Source organism: Eleutherodactylus coqui, chromosome 1 (assembly GCF_035609145.1).
Source record: "Eleutherodactylus coqui strain aEleCoq1 chromosome 1, aEleCoq1.hap1, whole genome shotgun sequence".
NCBI classification, from domain to species: domain Eukaryota; kingdom Metazoa; phylum Chordata; class Amphibia; order Anura; family Eleutherodactylidae; genus Eleutherodactylus; species Eleutherodactylus coqui.
Genome location: NC_089837.1, coordinates 357,019,151 through 357,042,757, shown reverse-complemented (window position 1 = coordinate 357,042,757; position 23,607 = coordinate 357,019,151). Strand labels below are relative to the sequence as shown.

At 38.9% G+C, this 23,607-nt stretch overlaps 1 protein-coding gene across 6 annotated transcripts in view; it reads right to left on the bottom strand.

Moving 5' to 3' along the window:
- EDAR (ectodysplasin A receptor) overlaps window positions 1-23,607 on the bottom strand; it is a 110,096-nt gene continuing 86,489 nt past the window's right edge. For 3 of the 6 annotated variants that reach the window (XM_066577354.1, XM_066577360.1, XM_066577337.1), the window contains exons 6-13: window positions 21,623-21,709; window positions 20,695-20,823; window positions 19,594-19,665; window positions 17,933-18,008; window positions 16,752-16,911; window positions 10,242-10,322; window positions 5,857-5,917; window positions 1-3,044 (exon numbers count right to left, since the gene is read on the bottom strand). In XM_066577354.1, the coding sequence (XP_066433451.1) occupies window positions 2,710-3,044; window positions 5,857-5,917; window positions 10,242-10,322; window positions 16,752-16,911; window positions 17,933-18,008; window positions 19,594-19,665; window positions 20,695-20,823; window positions 21,623-21,709 (1,001 nt within the window). In that variant the 3' untranslated portion in view covers window positions 1-2,709. The remainder of the gene's footprint in view (window positions 3,045-5,856; window positions 5,918-10,241; window positions 10,323-16,751; window positions 16,912-17,932; window positions 18,009-19,593; window positions 19,666-20,694; window positions 20,824-21,622; window positions 21,710-23,607) is intronic. The other 3 variants (XM_066577346.1, XM_066577366.1, XM_066577372.1) reach the window with 3 other exon arrangements.

The window sequence follows — 23,607 nt, the reverse complement described above, 5'->3', positions numbered from 1 at the left end:
TCACATCAGTTGTACTGTTTATTGCAAGTGGAAAGGAAATCATTGCTAAATTCGTATAAAAATGATCCAAATCATATTACTTCTGGTTATCAAAACTGTAAATCTGAACATTGCTTTGTCAACCTGAACAGCTCACTAGATTTACATGATACAATGTAAATGGATGAACCATGAAAAAGGAGAAAATGAGTTTTAATCAACACTTCCATCCTTGCAAATGTATCTTGTGATCTACTCACATTAAAGTACAAACGGATATTAAATCACTTTCAAATGTAAATAAACACAAATACATTTTCAGCAATTAAATGCGAGTGTGTTTATAAGGTTACTTGTCATGCACCAATGTTTAACATTACCCATCATCCTTGGCTCCAGTTATTGTATTCAGCAAGCTACAGAAGTAAGTAGGGCCCGTTCCACATTTAGGGCAAAAACACATGGGCATGTGCAAAACTATGCTTGCCGCTACAGAGTGTAGTTACGCTATACCCCGGGGGGGGGGGGGGGGGGTATTTTTTTGGGTCATTCAAACTACGCACCATAGCGTGCAATTTTGAATAAAACTGCAGGAAGATAGGTCCTGCTTTATCTTTCTAGCATGTAGTATTAACTACATACAAGAAAGATAGGGCAAGTCCTATTTTTTCCTTGCCCGTAATATTACCCGACGAGAATGCCATTAGTGAAAATTAAACCATTGAAATCATTGGTTTTATTTCATTCCATTATGTGGCCATGATTTTCACAGCCGCATGACGGAACTAAAACGCGCCCATCTGAAGAAGCTCTTATGCTGTAATGATCTACAGCATGGGTGTACATATTAAATGTATTACATGTTTCCAGATGCTGCATTTCCCAATTTGCACTCACTAAACGTCAATGTCAAGGTTTTGCAAAACTTGGGATAAGTCATGCACTATACACACTTGTGTCCACAGAAGCAATTTTGTCATTAATTGCATGTATTGAGAAGAACAAGAAGGTATATGTGAACAATCACTGGTAGTTGTGTTTGAAAACTCAACTTTTGTGGACTTCAAAAGACCCTCTATAGCATCTACAGATAGATTTGCTGAAGATGCGTATGGCCCTCATTATTGGAATATACTGGAAATAACTAAGACAGAGACTTCCTTAGACTTCAAAAGAGAGAACCACCCAAATGACAGGATAGGATCACTAAAGACCCTTAGCTCTCTGAGCTTGTTGAGGCTTCATACCCTGCGTGTTCTCCCTATAACTTGGTGCTGACTCTGGCCGACACTGTAATGGAGGCACTTTGCCATGTGAAAAGCTTGCGGCAGTGCACTGACTTTCTTTACAACTGAGATTGCGAAGTCATATGAAGTAAAATGATAGCTAACTTCAGCAACTCAAACATAAATCAAAGCCAAGACATCTGTAACTAAGGAAAAATAGTACAGCACTAATATGTACAGGACTGTGTAATGTAATGTCAGAGGTGCAATTTTGGCTTAATTTCTTGTTTTTACTTGAAAGTACTGTATGTTGCTTAGAAAACTTAAGAAACGTGTTTTACGGTATGAGAGATTGAAGGTCTACATTGATTCACAGTAACAACTCACAGCTTAGCTAAAATTACATCTCCAATGCTCTTGACCTGAAGTGAAAATGACATGAGTGTTGGTTGGGATTACTGAACTCCCCCCAAAACAGCTTATTTTTGCTTAGGGTAGTGTTAATCATCAGCAAAGTCAAGTACCTTTCAACACTGGACATTATAGCATATAGATAGAAATGCTCTTCTGAAGACTATCTGTCTATGGCAGAGTAGAAAGCCACTCGCAAAGAGAGACGATTACTCTGGTCCATCCATAGATGACATGGTCAACATTTGAATGTCTGGCATGTAATACTACATTCCCCCTAACAGTAGGTTCTTCAGAGTAAAGGCATATGGCTAGCTGCTGGGTGTCTGAAGTTGAACACATGGCAATCAGCTTCAAGAGACAACCTTATTGTATAATTGTATGTACTTATATCAAGAGTATTCGAGGGCTTGATTTAGCTGCTGCCCACCTCTCGGGAAACCTGCGACTGGGTCCCACACTGTTTAAATAATGGAAACACATAGAAACTGATGTCCACCTTGCTGTCTGTGGTGATGCCCCCTATTAATTTAAATATCTCGATCATACATGGATTGCAAATTCTTTGCATTATAAAGTAAGAGGCCCAATGACAAAGGCAGAAATAACATGATCTATAGCTTTAAATAACTGACATGATTTTTAAAAGTGTAATTACAGCCTAGGTGCAAAAAATAATCAACTTACATGGAAATACATACTGTATTTAGCTTGATTTCCAACTGAATAAACCTGTATAAATGCAAGTGGATTGTTTTAGAAAGGTTGTTTCTTAGTCCATCAAAAACTATAAATCCCAGAGAAATAGTCCTTCTGAATTCAGGTTTAATTTAAAGAAAATAAGTATTAAATAATGTTATTCAGTGGTCACTGTCCTCACATGTCCTCACTCTTTACTGCAAAGAGTTTTATATGTTCTTTTGCCTCCTACAAAGTGATATATGCTTCCTGATGCTACATATCATGGCTTAAGTTTCCTTTCTTGACCTCCTGTAGTGCCTAGCCAAGACTATGCTGGCTCCGCATCATCTTCAGAGGAAAGATCTGTCCTCTTACATTCCATCATAAGGTCCATCATCAGTCCAATATCTCTTCATAAACTTTCATTATTAGGTACTGTAGGTGGTGTGACGGTTGGAGTAGCTTGTGCCCACTCCACAATATCTGTGCAAAGAGATTCCACTGCGTCCAGTCTTTCAATCTGTACCAACTTAGTAAGCAGGTCTGGGATGCTGTACCCAGCTGTACTGATCCGATCAAAAAGCTGAAGTCCATCTGTCATTCCTCCAATTTCATCTCTCTTCAAACCAAAACTTTCAGCAAGGTGGCGCCATGTTTTCACTATTGCCTTTTCTGTATTATAAGTAGAACTAAGCATCCTGCTAGTCTTCTCCAGACAGTCAAATGGCAGTTCTGTAGGGCTCAGTCCTGAAAGATAACACACATCCTCTTTAGTATATGTATCTTAACTTTAGTAAAGCATTTGACAAAGTATCTCATACTATACTTGTTGAAAAAAAATGACACAAATATGGGATTGAAAAGGCAACTGTTAGGTGGATTCACAACTGGCTGAGTGATCGTACTCAAAGAGTGGTCATAAATGGCTGCACATCCAAGTGGGTACCACAAGGCTGGGTCACAGGCCCAGTGTTGTTCAACATTTTTATAAATGATCTGGAGGAGGGAGTTGATGTGAAACTGATCAAATTTGCCGACAACACAAAGCTAGGAGGGATAGCTAACACTAGGGAAGAGAGAGAGTATTCAAAAAGAACTAGAAAACCTTGAACAGTGGGCAGCGACTGGTATTTAACAAGGAGAAATGCAAAGTACTACATCTGGGCAAGAAAAATGAAAAAAGCACATACAGAATAGGAGGAATTGGGCTAAGCAGCAGCATGTGAAAAAGACTTGGATATACTAATAGATCATAGACTGAATATGAGTCAACAATGTGATGCAGCAGATAAAAGGCAAACACAATTCTGGGATGTATTAAGTCTAGATTATGTGAGTTAAATATTCCCCTCTACTCTTCCTTAGTCAGACCTCATCTGGAATACTGTGTCCAGTTCTGGGCACCCCACTTTAAAAAAGACATAGACAAACTGGAGCAAGTTTAGAGAACAGTTACCAAGACGGTGAGCGGTCTGCAAATCATGTCCTATGAGGAACGGTTAAAGGATCTGGGAATTTTTAGCTTTCAAAAAAGAAGAGAGGAGACTTAATAGCTGTCTACAAATATCTGAAGGGCTGTCACAGTGCGGAGGGATCAGCCCTATTCTCATTTGCACAAAGAAAGACTAGAAGCAATGGGATGAAACTGAAAGGGAGGAGACACAAATTAGATATTAAAAAAAACTTTCTGACAGTAAGAGTGATCAATGAGTGGAACAGGTTACCACAGGAGGTGGTGAGTTCTCCTTCAATGGAAGTGTTCAAACAAAGGCTGGACAAATATCTGTCTGGGATGATTTAGTAAATCCTGCACAGAGGGTTGGATCAGATGATCCTGGAGGTCCCTTCCAACTCTACTATTCTATGATTTTAAGTCTTCGTCACATTCTTAAGACTGTGATATAATTTTAGTTATGCAGATTGAAATGGAGAACAACTCTTCACACAATTTATGCTCATGTGTATCATCAATCTTGTAATAAACTTGCATTAAAACACTTTTTGTTTTGCAACTTGAAGATAGAAATGCCTGCCACTAGGGATCTGCCTTCCAGCATCTTTGTAATCTACCACCAGTCATTAGGCATTTGGCTTTTCTACTAACAGGGACCTGGGACTCCGCTAATTACTACTTACAACAAGATGTAGGCATTCAGATGCAAGGCTGTATGGGAAGTGAGGAAGTCCCTGCCAATACAGTACTGGTGGAATGGCTGGCTTAGGACATACCACCCCACTCGTAAGTGGATTGCAAATAGCATGGCAGCAGAAAAACAGGGAAAACTACACGAAAAACTGAATTGATAGAACTCTAACTGGGTGCCAACAGCAGCAAAGCAGTGGCCAATCAAGGCCTGAGCTGATTTTGAAAAGTTTTGAAAATTCGGGTATACTTGAATCTCGTTATCTTTCCTTTGACAGATTTATATAAAATACTCTACTGTTGATGTTTCCACTTTCACAGTTAAAATTTACAACCAAAGTTACTTCTTTCCTCCTTTTATATTCTGCTTTTTATTCTTAATTCACTGTTTTTGGAAGGTGCCCCCCTGAACTTGGAACTTTTATATATTTAAAGGTTTCAAATCCCTTCTGCCTTTGAATATACTATTATGTTATTGGTATCCTTTTGTAGGCGGGGCCTCTATAAGTCAACACATTGGGAAATTTACTAAGCAATATGTTGAAGAATTCTGGCTCAAATTGTGCCAAAAACCTGGTGAACATGTCATGTGTCAAAATTATTATGTGTTTTAGACAATTTGTACGCATTAGTAGACAGTTTTGAAAAGTATCTAGGAAAAGGGAGAGAGGCTAGGTAGAGTTATATATTGCACCAGATTTATTAGCTGTAAGCACCGTTATTTTGACACAAAATATTGATGCAAAGTAAGCCGGCCAAGAAGTGGTGTAATAAAGAGGGACATTTATATTGTATCTAACAAAATGAGACAGGCTTATCACAAATTGCATGCCATTGTGATATATTCTTCACCGCTTCTGACTGGTCTAGCTTTATGCTTTTTAATATTGGACATCATCATTAATAAATCTGCCGCACTATGCCATTTGAAGTCTGACTAATACTTCATAAAGTAAACCTTAGACTCTCCTCTTGGCTACATATTAATACTGATAAATGCTGAAGCTTGCATTCTTAGGGATGGTCAAACACTACAATGATGAAAGGTATAATTAGTAACCATGAGGGGTCCCTATATTAAAACTTACAGAGTTCACCCGACTTGTTCGCTTTTCAATATAGTAAGCAAGTCAATTAAAACAATTGCTACAGAATTCATAGTCTGATGAAAATTACTCCCTATTTAAAAATAGGTCAAGCTAACCCCTGTTGATCACAGAGGTATGTTGCGTCTTGCTGTGCATTTAGCATTACTTGTCACTTTTCATATGTATGGATGCTCATATAATACACGCCCCCCCCCCCCTCTATAGGGGGTTCTGCGTGTGGGGGAAACTCAGCTTGGTTCTTTGTCACTGTGTGCCCCATAACAGCAGAATAAATGTATAATCTTATGTAACAGTACCGTGCACTTACCTTCTGCAACATTACACACGTTTGCATACAGGTCTAATATCTTTTTCCTGCGACTTTGAATCTGTGGAGGAAGGAAATTGTGCTGTCAGAATTAATGATTCACAAAAGCAATCATTATCTTGTTATTGCTAATGTAAGATATGCTACTGTTACTTTGTTTTTAATCAGAATGTCATGATCTTGGAAGATTAAGTGGCTAGCTACTAGGAGCAAATGCTCCCAAGGACTTTACTTTGGTAAGGCATCCAATTAACAGATGCCCTTTAACATAACCCAGTGACAGTGGATATCATGAAACAACAACACTTTGACTGCATTAATGCCTATACATCCTATGAAGGAAAAGTAACAATTGCATTCTAATATGTTGCCGCTATACAGTAATCTTAAGCTTTAGTCTATAATAGCACATATGTCTGCTACAGAGCAAGTCTATCATATATTGCCCATGTAATAACATTTATTGTTGGGTTGTACATGACTCAGGTCAACTACGTAACGCAAGTACCTTCCAAATCTGACTAATGGAGTAATGTTAGCTACAAAAAAGATGTGTTCACCCAATATATGAGTATATTTAACAGATATGATATCTCACATAGGTTACACATGTAGATACAGATGAAAACACACACAAAAAACAATATTGAGATCCAGTCTTAAGTAGTCCATTATTAAAAATTGCATCTATCTATTGGTAACATTATGGATGGACTAGTTATACTGAATGCAGAGAAAGACCCCTGGCATGCAAGTACCATAGTTTTATTACAAAAAGAAACTGAATTGATTAAAGTAAATGTGCAAAGTGCTATAGCGGAGTATATTACACCTCAATAAAATATTACAACATATTGCCTTAAGATTAACAGTGATTCAAAAAGCGGGTTCAAGAATAAAATATCATAAAATGTTTCTCAACCCGGCACAGCCTATATGTTCCCCCGGACTTCCAAGAGGCCGGGGTTTCAGAGAACCTCTGTTCTCTTCCACACAGCAGTGTCAGTTTTATAGTCATCATCGATCATCGAGAAGACAATTTGCTGTGGAACAGATGTGGAACACTCTGGATTTTCTTTTCCTTCAGCTTTCGGGAGGTGGGGGGGGGGGGGGGGGGTTGTCATCATGATATCACTGACTTCTGCTGTGAAGAATCCAGTTACATAACTAGTCCTCCCCAGACTCTGTATTCTGTGTATTCTGTACTCAGCCTCCAGGTCACATGACTAGTACTATGATAACTCTCCGTGTCCTGCAGTTAACTGCAGAACATAGAGCTTTGAGAAAGTGCTGGTGACGGCCCCCCCAAACCAGCAAACATAGTCCTTCTTTAGTTCTTGAGTAGGACTGATAACATTCCATCTGTCTGCATTCACCATTAGAGGGATCCCGGGTGCTTATCAAAGGCAGATTCATTATTAAAGGGGTATTCTAAGTTTTTCGAATTGATGACCTATCCCCTGTATAGGTCATCAGTAGTTCATGGATGAGGGTGCACCGCTGATCGTATGTCTCGCTGTCAATGCTGCTGGCTGGATGTCCTCATCACTGGTCAAAGGAGGAAGTTAGAGCGCTGGCTTCACTCTATTGAAATCAATGCAAGCGCCACGCTGTTCTTACACTTCACGCTCAGGACCATGGTCAGAATATCACGTCCTGTCCTGAGTAGGAAGTGAAAAGTCAACTTAGCGCTCCCATTGATTTAACTGATGGTGACGTCTGTCCCACTGCATTGGACAGTGGGCCAGATGATTAGCTAATACACGGCAGTGGACTCCAGTCCATCAACTACTGGGGATAGGTCATTTAAAAAAGCCCAGAATCCCCCTTTAAATTCAATGAGTGCTGCATGATCCATCTTCAGTACACTTCCCCTTATGGTGACAGCAGGCAGCCAAAATGTATTCATTAACTTTATGGCATGGTGAATGAAAGAAAGATTTATAGCTTCAACCTGTATGAAGGTATTTAATATCAGCACAAGATGTTGGTTTAAAAAAGTTTGGTACATTTAAACTTATAGTCTGTCTAAACATATGGATACATTTTCCATTAACTTGATATAGCTGAAGAAACCAACATGCTTTGCACGTGTTCATTCTTGACCATAGCTGAAAGGTTGCAGCAGAGTGGGTCATGCAAAATAGCAAACAAAGTAGTGCGTGTATGTGTAATGGCTACCTGTTCACAACATTCCAAGCAGCGAAGTGAGAAATCTGTGCATATTTCACTCAGAAATTCAGGATCTAACTTCAATATGTCTCCTATGAAATGCTAAGAGAATCTTTATGCATTAGTAGAGTTTAATTATACGGAGGGAATGAGCCACATGCCCTGGGACTTCCAACACCTTCAGTACTTAAGGGCCTCTACCATCCACAGTCCATGATAGCCATTTGGTAGGGATACTCTTTTTTAAAGTCAAAGAGAGTCACTGTCTTCTCCAGTGGAGAGGGCCACATGCATGTATAGTCTCTTCTACATGTGGCTGCTATTGGGGGTTAGGTGGAGTTTGAGTCCCAGAGGTGTGATGGGGGTCTCCACCAAACCTAATTCCATCCAGTGCATAAGGAAACTCTTCCCATTTGAAAATATCGACTTGGTTCCAAGATGGTGGCTTCCAAAATGGATATCCCGCCTCACATATTTTCCACCTTCTAACCAACCTTTTCCATTTATTCAGATGCCTGCATACCTTTGAACCACCCTGTATATCTATATCATAGTGTTTCCAAGGATGGTCAATTTAATAATGTAATCAAGCAATAAGCTTGGACTCAAATTACTCTATTACTGGATTTCTTCTTACAAGTAATAATTCCATCTATCTATCTCCTATCTATCTATCTATCTATCTCATATCTATCTATCTATCTATCTATCTATCTATCTATCTATCTCCTATCTATCTATCTCACATCTATCTATCTCATATCTATCTATCTATCTCCTATCTATCTATCTATCTATCTATCTATCTATCTCCTATCTATCTATCTCCTATCTATCTATCTATCTATCTATCTATCTATCTATCTATCTATCTATCTATCTATCTATCTATCTATCTATCACAAGTACTGAGGGGTTGGTTTGCTTATCCAAATGTTCCAATGATTGACTGTAGTTGTAGTACTAAATTAATTTGGAATACTGTGGTAAAGTGTTTACCTCATTGTTTAAAATTGATGACCTATATTTATTCGAAGGTTCAACTCCGCTGTAATGAGTGCTGCATTCCCTGCATTCTTTACTAGAGACAGCTCCATGCTTTTAGCAGCAGCTTTGTGTAGTTTTGCAGTAGGATATGTCATCACTTTAGGATTGGTGAGACCAATCCCTGAGACCCCCACAATCTTGAGAATGAAGTGTCAGCAGTGTTGGAATACTAGGACTTTCGTTCTCAGGATTGGTGGGTCGTCCCCAGAGGTCAGACCCTCATCCATCATAAAGTGATGGCATATCCTACTGATATACTACCTCTCTATACAGTGGGAATATCCTTTTAAAAACATCTATAGACCTTTAAGTAATGTGTCTTACTAGCATAAATGGAGTCACATTATTATGACCACCTCCTACTTTTGACGTTGAGAGTGTGTAGTCCATGATGGAAGTGACGTGTCATGGGCTGGCTTGGTGAGTATGTAAGGTGCTATGGTGAAAAACTGTACTATAGGTAGAAACATAGCACCAATGGGAATAAATGACATGGAAACTGCAGAGCACCACATGCCCTTGATGTGAGAGGGGAACATCAGCTACGAAGGTGCGCGAGGGCCGACCGATACACTACAGTCGAGCAGCTCACCATGACAATGAATCAAGGGGCTACCACACGTGTGCCTAAAACAAGAGTTGAGCGAAAGCTATTATGTATGGGGCACTGATGCGGACGGATGGTCATTGCACCTATGCTAGGAAGAAAAAGTTTCAATTTGCACAGCAGTATATTCTGGATATTAGCTGGTGGTCATAATAATGTGACTCCGCTGAATGTAGCTGTATATTGGTATTCTCATTCATTAATTAAGGTGACCGCTCAATCATTCCTGGGCAACAAGAAAAAGTTCAGTAGGAAATATCTTGATATTGAATATTGGCAAGGACATGTATAATAAGCTGATCAAACTTCTGAACTTAGTGGCACTCTTAGAAGTTTTTTAATATTATGGAGTGCTGTGGAGTTAGTTATATACGGACCTGCAGCAGGATATATAATCAATAATGAGATTGTTAGTTGGTGTGGATGAAAGCTACAGTTTCTTCTTTTGGTACTATGTCTGCACAGATAAGGCAAAAACTATAGCTACGGTTCATAATCTGTCCAGCAGCAAGCAATATTGGTCAGTGGCAGCCAAAGCCAACAAACTAAACAGACTCACGTGAGTAAAGTATAGTCTTGCCTCTATATAAGTCCATGGTAAGACTTCTTCGGGAATACATGGTGCAACTCTGGTCACTAACTTTTGGAAAGGACATATAAAAGCATTCAGATTTAAGCATTCATTTGTTTTTAATGTGTTCATCTGATCTAGAACAAGATTAACGAAAGTTATGTCTCATTTTAAAGTGTATATCATCAGAACTGCAGAATTTCAGAATCTTTCATTGATTTAAAAAAAAAAAAAAACAACTTATTTTCAGAGGCATTTCCTAATTGTTAATGACTGTTCTTTCTTCTTTTTTTCCAGATTCTGTATTACCGGTTAGTTCTGTGACAGAAACAATTGGCAGACAATGAGATTCTATGTTAGTGGAAGTATAATAGCTTACAGTGGTGCTTGGAAATTTGTGAACCCTTCAGACTATTTCAGATTTCTGCTCTGATTTGACCTAAAACTACATCTGATTTCCACACAAGTCTTAAAAGTAGATAAAGAGAACCAAATCAATCAAATGAGTCAAAAAGATTAGACTTTATTATTTATTTATTGAGGAAAATGACCCAATATGACATGTTTTGAGTAGTAAAAATATGGGAACCTTTGCTTTCAGTATCTGGTGTGACTTCCTCCTTGTGCAACAATAACTGCATTTAAACATTTCTGGTAATTGTTGATTAGTCCTGTACATCGACTTTGAAGAACTTTCGTCCATTCCTCCGTACAAAACTGCTTCAACTCTGTTATGTTGGCGGGTACCTCCGATGAACTGCTCGCTTCAGGTTCCTCCACAATATGTCTGTAGGATTAAGGTCAGAGCTTTGACTTGGCCATTCCAAAACTTTCGCTTTATTTTTCTTCATTCTTTTGTAGAACGTCTTGTGAGCTTTGGGTCTTGCTGCATGACCCATGTGCTCTTGAGATTTAGCTCATAGATAGATGTCCTGGCATTTTCCTTTATAATTTGCTGGTGTAACTTAGAATACATTGTTTCATGAATGACGGCAAGCTGTCCTGAGCCAAGTGCAGCAAAACAGGCGCAGACTATGATACTAATGCTGCTGTGTTTCACAGATGGTGTGAGTTTTTATGCTGAAATACAGTTTTTTTCCCCTTTTTTCTAATCTTTCCAAGCCTGATGAGCATCAACTACTGTTCTTCTGAGGTCCTCTGAAATCTCCTTTATTCGTGGCATGGTTGACTTCCAAAAACGTATTGTGAAGATCAGACTTTGATAGATCCCTGTTCCTTAAATGAAACAGGTCGCCCACTCACACCTGATTGTCATCCCAATGATTGAAAAATCTGATTCCAATTTCCCTATCAAATTATCTGCTAATCCCAAAGGTTGACATACTTCTTCCATTCATAGACGTGATATGGGATCATTTTACTCAATGAATAAATGACCAGGTCTTCTTAACTCATTTATTTGATTTGGTTCTCTTTATCTACTTTTAGGACTTCTGTGAAAATCTGATATAGTTTTAGGTCAAATATAAGCAGAAATATGAAAAATTCTGAAGTGTTCACAAATGTTCAAGCACTACTGTAAATATACGCCAAAATAATTAAAAAGCTTTGCTTTAAATTATAATATAGTCGTACATATACTCTGCATGTCTACGGGTGCAGAATGGTGTATTCCCTTTCATCCACCAACAAGCACTGCAGGAATACCTCTGACCACTTTTCTACAGGAGAAATTAACCCTTTCATGACCCTGGCTCATTGATGCTCCCGTGTCAACATCATATTTTGCATCTCTGGCATGTCACCCCATCTCCCCTTTAAAAATGTAATAACTTTTTTTTATTTTTCAAGCAATAGAAATACAAGAGGGCTTGTTTTTTGCCAGACAAGTTTATTTTTTCAGTGGTACCATTTAATGTACCATATAATGTACTGGAAAACATTTTTAAATTTCTAAGTGGGGTGAAATGGGAAAACACAAAATCGCATCATTTATGGGGAAGTTGTTTTTATGGCTTTCGTAGTGCAGTAAAAATGACATGTTATCTTTATTCTGTGCGTTTGTACAATAATGGTGATAGCTAATTTATATAGTTTTTTTATGTCATACTGCTTAAAGAAAAATACCTATGAAAAAAATCTGTCTTCATCTTTTGACCCCCATACCTTTTTTTTGGCATGTCTTAATAGGCAAACATGGCAACCCTGGGAGCCTTTGGAAGGGTCCAGGCTGCCATGACACCCAGACGTCTATATATGCCTTATCTGCAGTGACATATGCAGTTAGGACATACATAGCCATGTGTGTCAGGAAGGGGTTCAAATTTTGCCTGTAAAAGTCCTACCTGTCAGATGAGTGTTTTACTCTAACAGGAAAAGTTGGGGGACTTTTTGGCATTATACTGTTAGAAGTCCGCTGTCAGCTTGGATTGTTTGCAGTCTGCTAATGTCTACACCAAGGTCACATACAAGGGTGCGAGTTGGGGGTTTTGAGGTTAAAAACCTCCATCTTGTGTTCTCACTCCTCCTGCTTCATCTCTCTTGCCGATCAACTGAAAATTCCTGGACTGTCCATAAAAGTAGGACACTTTTTTCCACTGCTCATGAGAAAGATGAATGCATCCATGATTTCTACTGGAGATGTTCAGAGTTTGGGATAGGGGCGTAACTATAGAGGGTGCAGGGGATGCGGTTGTACCAGGGTCCAGGAGCCTTAGGGGCCCATAAGGCCTCTCTTCTCCATATAGGGAACCCAGTACTATGAGTAAAGCATTATAGTTGGGGGCCCTGTTACAAGTTTTGCATCGAGGCCCGGGAGCTTCAAGTTACGCCTCTAGTTTGGGATACTTTTCTATAACTTAACCCTGATCTATACTCCTACACAACTTAGTCTCTGCCCTCTTTTAGAGCTCTCTGGTCTCTATGCTACTTGTTTACTGATGTCGCAGACTCAGGGGCCTCTCAGAACAGTGACAGATCATGTGACACTTTGAATGTATATAGGGTGACCCTATTCAACTAATTATGTGACTTGTGAAGTTAATTTGTTGGACTAGACCGTATTTAGGGGTTTCAAAGCAGACAGGGTGAATGCATGTGCACTTACATCTTTTCATTTTTTTCTGTATTTACTTTTTAAACAAGTTTTTTTTACACTCCACTGTAACAATTTGGACTATTTTGTCAGGTCCATTACATAAAATCTAAATTAAAATCCATTTTAATTCCAGATTGTAATGCAGCTAAATATACAAACCACTGAGGCGTGTGTGAATACTTTTGCCAAACACTGTATATTGGTTGGTATAAGTGTGAGGTATACACTTTCTGTGCATGTACTATTTGGCCATGAGCCACGCCTTTGCCGAAATCTGTGTATGCCTTAAGATATGCGAAAGACTAATAAATAATCTCCCTCAACTTTACTGTTGTGTTTTCCTGTCCTACTAGGGTAGTGGCTAGTATCTGATTAGTAACAGGGGGCGCAGAAGTAGCAGTTGCTACAACAGTATACAGCACTGGCGTAACTATAGAGGGTGCAGAGGATGTGGTTGCACCCGGGCCCAGGAGCCTCGGGGGGCCCATAAGGCCTCTCTTCTCCATATAGGGAGCCCAGTACTATGAATAAAGCATTATAGTTGGGGGCCCTGTTACAGTTTTTGCCGTGGGGCCCAGGAGCTTCAAGTTACGCCTCTGGTATACAGTATATTCACGCCTCTAACTAGTAATTAGCTGAGAGGTCACCTGCATTATTTGTACCTTACTATTTATCTATGTCCTTAGATTTTAAAGATCTCAGAATGATAACCCTTCTAATAAAAAGCACAAATCCATACAACATCAAGTTTGTGAAAAGAAGACAAATCCTTTATTAGCTTTTCTAAAAAAATAAATTGAAGAAAGCCACCGAATCTTAGGCAAACCATCATTTTGGCATTACCAAAAGCAGGGAAAGGTGATTTTACCCATTATAAGCGCTCACTCATGGGGGCTGCATATTACTCGCATGCATGTCTGAATGGCCCAATATAAATCAATGGGCTTTTAGCATTGTGTATTACATGCGTGAATACCCATGTGAGTGAGACCTAAGAATGGTCTTTTCTAACTCATTAAAAATGGAGTTGGTTCTTATCTGTTTCAGATTTGCATTGTATAAATTGACAGCGCGGAGCTGCGGTATTAGAGGATCCCGTGATGTCGTATTATGTAAGATGACTATTTATGTATCTGTACATGGCGGACATGCTCACAGGTGGAGGAGTGTGGTGGAGTAGGTGTTGGAAGACAAGAGGAGCGCTTGCCTCAATAGTAGACTGGACTCAGAGCTATGAGTCCGTTGTTTTCTGTTAGTTGTTACTTTAGTGCTATTTGGTATAGTAGTATCTACTCTTGCCCTTAAGTAGCATAACATGCTAACAAATCTGCTTTAAGCTGCAGAGTTAATCCCTGTAAATGGGTTGTCCCATGATTATGTCCATATGCCCTATTAAAGCAAATGGAGATCATAGAGAAGGGTCCCTTGGGCAGGCGTTCTCTCTTCTAGCCACGAGCACTAGGCAGCTCCATGTAATACTACAGTTCTCCTGCAGTGGACGTTACAGTAAAATATGCAGTTTGCTGCCGATTCTAGAAGTGCCAGACGTGTTGAGACAACCCCTTTCAGTTGGGTCTTTATATGGTTTGAAGGAATACCTTCCCTTCAGCAATATATTGTCTTTTCTACAAGCACATATTAAGCTTTTAGGTGTAGGTTAAGCAATAAATCACATTTGAAAAAACTATTCAAGGGCCAGCGTCTAACCCTTAAACACTGTCTTCTTTTTCTAGTAATATTTGGTGGCTAACTCATTTCAGTACAAATAACTAATTGTTATAATAAGAATTTACTTAGCTTAGGAAAACAAGGCAGGCATGTATGCAGGGTTTTTTGAGTGTTATAGGTTTGGGTGACTTCCAATTGCAATGCGCCAACAAAGAGAAATTTGTTCTGGATGGTCTTGGTAAAAGCTGTCAAACTCAAAATATGATAAATGGTGTAGTCTATTATACTGTGGTTGAGATACTTCTGTCCAAAATGAGTGCCAACAATGCAATAGCTCACAGCATATATAAAGAAAAGAGTTGATTTAAACTGTTTACGAAGACTTCGAGTGCAAGTAACATGATAGATATGCCGTAGATTTCTAGCAATGCAATTAAGGCTCATGGATGTAAAGCAGAGATGACAGCAGTGTCCTACAAAGGGTCCACAGCCATACCCGATCATTACTCAACTAAATATAAAGCAATATACAGTATGCCACTATGGACAGACAATATGGATTTGACTAGTGATGAAGCCTGTAGATGGCACACTGATAGCAAAATATCCTGAAAGTATTATTGCTAATGGGTATCTGTCACTTCTGATTACCCAAGAGAGCCCAGGTTCCCTCATTATCATAAGGGCTCATGAACACAGTGGCACATGGATTCTGTACGAATCAGACAGCAAAGAAACTCTATATGCCTGTGTCTAATGTATATGTAGGTTCAGTAGAACCCCTATAGACGTATACGGTAACTGCCATTTTGCTGCTTCGTACAGGTTCTATGGAGTCATAATATGGCCATATGCATAAGCCTTAATATGCATGGGAACATTAACCCCAACAAAGGATAAATCATCTGTACTGTAGTTCACCCAATACAATTCTCTAAAATTAAAGCAACTGTCTAGTGAGGGAAGACCTTTAATGCAACATGGATTTTACCCAACATCTCTTCTTACACTAAAAACCTCATAATGAATAATTAATCATATTCTAAATATCAATTGAGCTTAGAGTACAGGGTATACAAAACCCACCCAGATGGTGTATCTTTTCTAAGAAACAAACTTCTCAAGGATATGGTCATGACAATGCAAGTGGCTTTGTGACTGGCCTATAAATAGAAGTAATAGTAAGATATTAATTAAGTCTATCTAGGTTTGGCACTATAGTTTGAGAAAAGACTTGAGCCAGCAGAGTCTGCAATGATAGTAATGATAGTAAGTAATCGGTGGAGGAGGATTGTGTACTGGATTGTAGGAATGGCTACTTATTTGGAAAACATACTCAGAGGCTTACCTATGGTCCCAGGTTATAAGAAGGTTATAAGAAGACACCAGTGTTATAAATGGCATATGGTAAGTGGTTGGCCATGGTACAGATCTGTGTTGGTGCTCAAGAGATACTCAATACTATTTTGAGACTTAAAACTGGAGGTAGCCAGGTGTAAGGATAACTCATAGTTGTAACATGTTGCATCATATACAGGTCTATGATAGTTTCCTCATTATATAGTACATAGTTGGTTATTCCACAAATGAATCAATGGCTTTTCAGCATTTTTAGAAGCAAGAAATATACTCAGGGCAACTGCTGGCTGCCCCCTGACACGGCCTTTGGCCTACATAGTATGGATCTTGGCCATACCAGTTTCGATCAGTGACTAAATAAATTCCAGATAATAACATATATTGATCTTTTTCGTGTGTTAAAAGATTCTTACCCCAGTCAGTTTATTATTTGTGGTTGATTTATCCCTTGCCAAGTGAACTAAGGACAGCAGACAGAGTTCGGGTGTCCCTTGTTTGTCAAGCGCCGCTTCCTCATCACTATCCATGCTTCGGCTCAGAAGATGTTCATTCTCAGAGGAGGCATCATTTTCACTGGGTAAGGATGAAACAACCATTCAGTTTTACATCCTGCAAACCATTATCATCTTCTGAAATCACCTGATGTCTCATATATCAAAATAACAATTAGAAAATAAGCAACAGATATTCTTCTAGAAAATTAAGGCAAGATTCTTATTTTCTTTTCAAGGAATCTATACAAGATAGATAGAGAGAGAGAGAGAAAGAAAGAGAGAGATAGATAGGGCATTGTTGTATCTTGTCTCCACCACAAATATGGGTGGAGACCTGGCCAGTGACAGGGAACGCCTTTGTACTGCCCTGATAACTCCTCCCTCAGCTTCAAACCTATTTTCTGCTCTCGTTCTTTGTGCGGCTGCTGTAGGCATCCAGGCTGTCATTAACCTCCCCACTCCGTTGCCAGAGGCTACATTGGGAGCAGGGGATGAGGGCTGCAACAGGCAGCAGAAGATGCAGAGCTGCGGCCAATTTGACACTTGTGGACACAGCGCATGGAGCACTGATGGCAGGCCGCCAGGTAGGCGGTATGGGCACATCATATGCCAGACGCTCACTACACTGTAAGGAGAGTGGCTACCAGCCCATCAGCAGCCAATCAGCATCTGTGGCCATCCCCTGGCTGTCAAGCCACCCTACCCTTGTCTCCACCCCTCCTTCCAATGGAGACAAGATATGATAGATAGATAGATAGATAGATAGATAGATAGATAGATAGATAGATAGATAGATAGATAGATAGATAAACAGACATGAGATAGATAGATAGATAGATAGATAGATAGATAGATAGATATGAGAGATAGATAGGAGATAGATAGATATGGGATAGAGAGATAGATAGAGAGATATGAGATAGAGAGATATGAGATAGAGAGATATGAGATAGAGAGATAGATGGATAGATAGATAGATACGATAGATAGATAGATAGATAGATAGATAGATAGATAGATAGATGAGAGCGGGCAGTCTGCTAGGTATAACACCATATTTATTCACACATATTTAATTGTGGACCAGACCATGTACTCACCTTTTTTCAGTTTTTGTCTGTGTTTCTGAGAGTTTTTCAAATTCATCTTTTTCAGCATAGATGACAACATTTTCTGCTGTAAAACATTCATTGTTTAGACTCAAAAAGATTGAAGCAGTTTTCTTATAAATGCAGTTATTTTATTAATATAAGCGCTGCGAAATACGTTGGCGCTATACAAATAAACATTTTTATTATTAATATATAACTTAGCAACTAGAGTTGAGCGAACATACTCTGCTGAGCTTGATGCTCGTTCGAGTATTAGCGTACTCGATGGTGCTCGTTACTTGAACGAGCATCAAGCCATGTTCGACTCTGCTCCATTTTTTGGCTCCTGCCCGCTGTGACGTGCCTGTTTTGGTCCCACCCTGCCGCGACGCAGCGCACGCATCAATGGCAAATTTTTTTGGCTAGCAGGCAGGGGGAGAGCGAAAGACAGACACACGAACCAGGAAAAAAAAAAAGCTCGGCACCCGGCGTTCCACATACAAAAATGCTCGAGTCTCACATTGTAGCCAATGGGGTTCGTTACTTGAGTAGAGCTCTCGAATTTTACGAAAATCTTGACTCGAATAACGCAGACCCGAGCATTTGGGTGCTCGCTCATCTCTATTAGCATTAACCATATTGAACATTTACAGGCAATATCTTATAAGTATTCATATTCTTTATATGCAGTTTCCACTGTGGCAAGTATCAAGGTCAAACAATTAATAAGCATAAATGAGCTTTTCCAAAATAGACTGGTAAATAAAATAAGCCAAAAATCAAACACAGATAAAATTGCTACAGACATATAAAAAAAAACGAAAAATGATTTTTAAAACTTGTACAGTACATCATATGACTACAGTTCATTATATGTGTACAGCTCTGCCCACCTACTGTTTAGGATGATCCCTGTTCCTTCTACAGGAAAAAGGCATTACAGTTTTGAACAAACTGAGCTCGTACTACTTTGAATGGCTGTAGCTTCAGTTCTATCAGTGGTACCTGAAACTTTGTGATCTCTTGTTATATTTACTGTTTCTTTTTTACTGTGGATTTTTATTAATCAAACTGTAACGTTTTTCTATTTTTTCATAATTCTTTTCTTCCTTAACGGGATTTGAAGATATGATTGTTCAACTGCTGTCATACTACACTGCACTACTTAAATAGTGCAACTCTGTGACTGCTCTTTTATCAGACCATACCATGGTTAAAAACCAATAGCTATTAGCCATGGCATATAAGGGGTTAAATGGCCAAGGTCAGAGGCTTCTCTTCTGCAAGCTGTTAGAGTAGACACCTGGCTATCTGTAGACAACTGAACCCTGTTCTAACCAGCACGGGGCCCCACTATTTTTACAGTGGCTTAGTCTAATGCCCCTTTGTGACTGCCATATAAACTTGTATAAGCAATCACTAGGGGGTTAATGTATATTTATCTATAGTGGTTGAAGTTCGATTTTTCTGATGCAAATATCCTCTAGCATAGATCAATCATGCAATTCTAGTGCCTCCATCCAAACTTGCTGCAGACTGTTTATGCTTTGAACTCAAGAAAAAATCATGGTTCAGTTCATACATTAACCCAGGTTATAAAATACCAAAGTATAAATCTGCGAAAATGATAAACTGAAGGTTTTTATATTCATGCTTGTAGAAATACTAACCTGGCACTTCCTTTTTCTCTTCTTGTGGAATGACTTGAGCCTCTACGCTCTTGGTATGTATTGTACAGCACGCTGATGAACAGACAAAGTGCTAATTAAACAAATCTGAATAATAATAAAACGTATAGACAGAACAAGAAAAAAGTATAAAACTGTATGCTATGTAAAGGGCAAAATATAGTAGCATGACGCCAAAGCACATGTCTTCGAAAATATTATGGTACATTTCTGTCTAAGACCCGGGTTTTACATGCCAGTCTTAGGGCTTATTCACATAGGCGAGAATTTCGCCCAAGTATTGCGCATTGCGAGACACAAAAAAAACAAGCACAAATATGAACTCTATGCAAGCCTCTTATTACATTTGGTGCACTTTGAGCTGGCCATAGGCAACTTTTTTAAATCAGCATTATGAAAGGCAAAATAATTCCTTTTAAGGTGACACAAATTTTAATGAAACCTGACAAAACCCAATATGAGTCATTGGCGACTGCCAGGCACCGCTGGTGTCCATTATGTAATGGATCTGGCAAAGCTTTGTGGCTTCAGTTATAAGCAGAAGACATAATGGAAATGTGAACACAGTCTTAAACACAACTAATGCCACATCAGCTTTAGGGTTTTTATATAGCTCTGAGGGCTTAAACAGACTAATGTTTTATAGCTCTGTTATGCGGACATGATAATCACAGCCGCATAACGGGACAAAACGAAACCACTGATTTCAATGGATTTCAGTGGTTTTGTTTTCACTGTAGGGGTTCTCGTCCCATTAATTGTATGAGTGAGAAAAGATAGGACTTGCCCTATCTTTCCTGCACATAGCACATGTGGGAAAGATAGGGCAGGACCTATCTTAACGCTATATTTTTTCAAACTCCTATGCTATGGTGCGGAGTTTGGACGGCCAGCGAGGAAAAAAAAAGGTTAGGGGCAACTACGCTCCATACCGGCGAGGGCAGTTGTGCATACGGCAGTCTGAAAGCACCCTAAGTTTGTAGTTAACGCTAACCAGCAATAACATTACATGAGTTACATGACTATGTCTGCTTATTCTCTGCTTGTTCTCCATTTTCTTCTAATTCAAATCACATCCCCTACCTCGTACTGATGGCTTGGTCTTGACCATGTAGAACATGATGATGAGGACAATAGCAATGGCCATGATGAATATAGTTGACATAGCGATAATAAGAGCAGTTGCCAGATGTCCCTGCCCTGCCACATCCACTAAGAAAAAGAAATAGTTTTTACTTCTCATAGTACAGTCAATGCGTCTCATGCTCTGTGATAAACCATGATGATAATAAAACACTTTCACTGCCCAACTACTACGGTATCATACTAGGAGATGACCCTTATCCATGTGTGTTTGCCATTCAATAGGCCAAATTTTTTTTTGAATAAAAAGTGGACACATTTTTTTTAACAAAAATTGTAAAATTTAGGCCCCTAAAAAAATTGGAAAGTAATGATCCCATTTGGGAACATAAAAGGTTTAAAGTTAAATCCCATCATAGGAAGATATCAAAATGCCACATTTAACATCTAAGTGTTCAGAAATAATAATTGATGTATTTCTTGGAAATATCCTTTTGCAGGTCATGTAATCTATTTTGAAGCTGTTGGTTATTAAAAAATGTACTGGCTATGACTAAATCTCTAGCTTAAGGATCACTCTGGGGACAATTGATAGACCATATTATTAAGGGCCTTAAGGGTGAGGAGCTTGGCGGTGATCTATCCACTCATGATTGTTACCAACCTCTAGTGCTGTATACAATGAGGCAATGTAGTGCTATGGGAAGGTATATCTGTATGTTATATGTGCTCCACCCGTATGCTATATTCCGTTGTGAGTTAATGGAACAATGTAACAATGTGGTACACAATGGCCTAGATTCTGTATAGATTTTGTATTACGAATGCAAAAGACCTGTAATGCATTTCTACATAAAGAATGGCAAAATGAGAGGAGATCAACAGTTGCCACTCTGTAGCCCTAACCAATACCTATTTTTTATCTCACCTTTTTGGGCATGGTGGAATGGAGAGGTAGTGCTGGAACCCATAACTTTTGTTGAACTCCCGGGTATGTAGTGTGGGGTCCCAATACCTGAAAAACAATCAAATTCTTTATTTAAAACATTATACTTTCTGACAAATATGCAAAATAATTGTTCCCTCTACAACCAGAATGTAATGTATAAATGTATAATTACTTAATAAATGACAATATATGACTTAGTATATACCATGTGACCAAGAAGTCAGCAGGAACCCATTTTTCACATGCACAGAACAATGAGAGCTCTTGATTGGCAAAGCTAGGGTTCACATTCATGAGTCACAAATCCATTAACAGCGACATGTTAGACCGTAGAGTAAAATGTTCCATTTGCCAATGAAATGTGTTCACTTTTGAAGTCAAAATTAACGAGAACAGATCCGTAGTAAGATGATCTTATTGTTTGTCTTTCCTAAACAGTGATGAATTCTCTCCCTGTACAGTATCTGGGTGTTAAGGGCAGATTTTGGAGAATAACCAAGATAAGCGCAAGACTTATTATTGAGTCTCTCGAGAAATGTGTTATTAGGATTTGTCATCCACATAAAGGGTATCAATAAAACAATAAAGTGCAGACACTGCATTGTACACGCCTGTAAAATCACAAGAAAGCCTTGAACTTGCCAGAACAGAATGTGTAATGGCAATTTGCACCTCCATTCATTACTAACAATGGTAAGATGCCAATAACCACAAAACTAGGTAATGTAAACAAATGACAACACATCATTTAGAAGCTAATATTTGCATTATCGGAGGAGTCAGAAGAACGGGTGGCTTCAAATGTTCATCTCATAGACCATGCATTTTTAAGGGCATCCTCTAGAACTGCATACCTGGACAATTCTTTCATGACCTCGGAACAACTAAAATATTAGACAAATGGACCCCTAGTGAATAGATAAGGCTATGCTTATGTTGCCATCAGTAGTCCCAGCAGATATGGGGGGAATAATACACTGCATGCAGACCTATTAGTTCTATCAAAACCCTGTAAGTTGTCCAACAAGTCAAACAATAGTTTCTATTAGATAAGTAAACCATAGTACAAGTGTGAACAGGGCCTAATATAGTTTTTGATTTATTACTGGTGCTGGCAGACCAAGTCATAAATGGCTACCCCTCCCTTCCTTGGGTTATGGTAGGCTTCCTATGTACTCTTATATAGAGGCTGCCATCTGAGGGTGAGATAAAGTTTGGGAAAACCAGACACATTAATATAGCAGACACATACAAAGACTCTGTTTATGTACTGCTTTTATTACTATTTTACAGGAATAGCAGGCTATGTCTCTTTAAGATTTAGTCCATAAGCACATGGAGCCTTCAAACATAATATACTGCCTCCCATAGAAAATGCCATAGCATGAAGATTTTCTCATAGTATTATGCAATTTTCAGGGTATTTTCAGACAAACATGTTTTGCAAAATTATATAATTTCAGGCTAATTGCAAGATAAAACTAGTCTGTGAAGCTAACTTTTGAGACAGCGTCACCCCCATGGAAAACAAGAGAAGAGAAAGGGTAGAGAGACTCCTATTAGGGATGTGATCCTAATATTCAGAATAGTTTTTGTAGAATAGTTACTAGGGTGCTGCCAGTCCAATAACCGTCACCATAGGTAACGGGACATAGAAATGTTTAATTGTAAAAAGGTAAAAAAAGATGGACCGTGGGCGCCACCCTTGTGATATAAAGCGCATAAAAGCAAAGGCATTAACCCAATTTCTTCTATATTAATTAAATTATAGCCAGCACAAATAACGCGTTTTGGGTACGCAGTCCCTTATTCAGAAATGGCCAGAAGGATATATAGGGATGTTACTGGATATTCATGTCCTGTACCTCCAGGAAAGAAGAAATGGCGGGTACAGTATATGTTGCCTTAAATTAGGGCAACACATCAATTTGACAGAATACTAAATCATCTAATACTAATTTCTC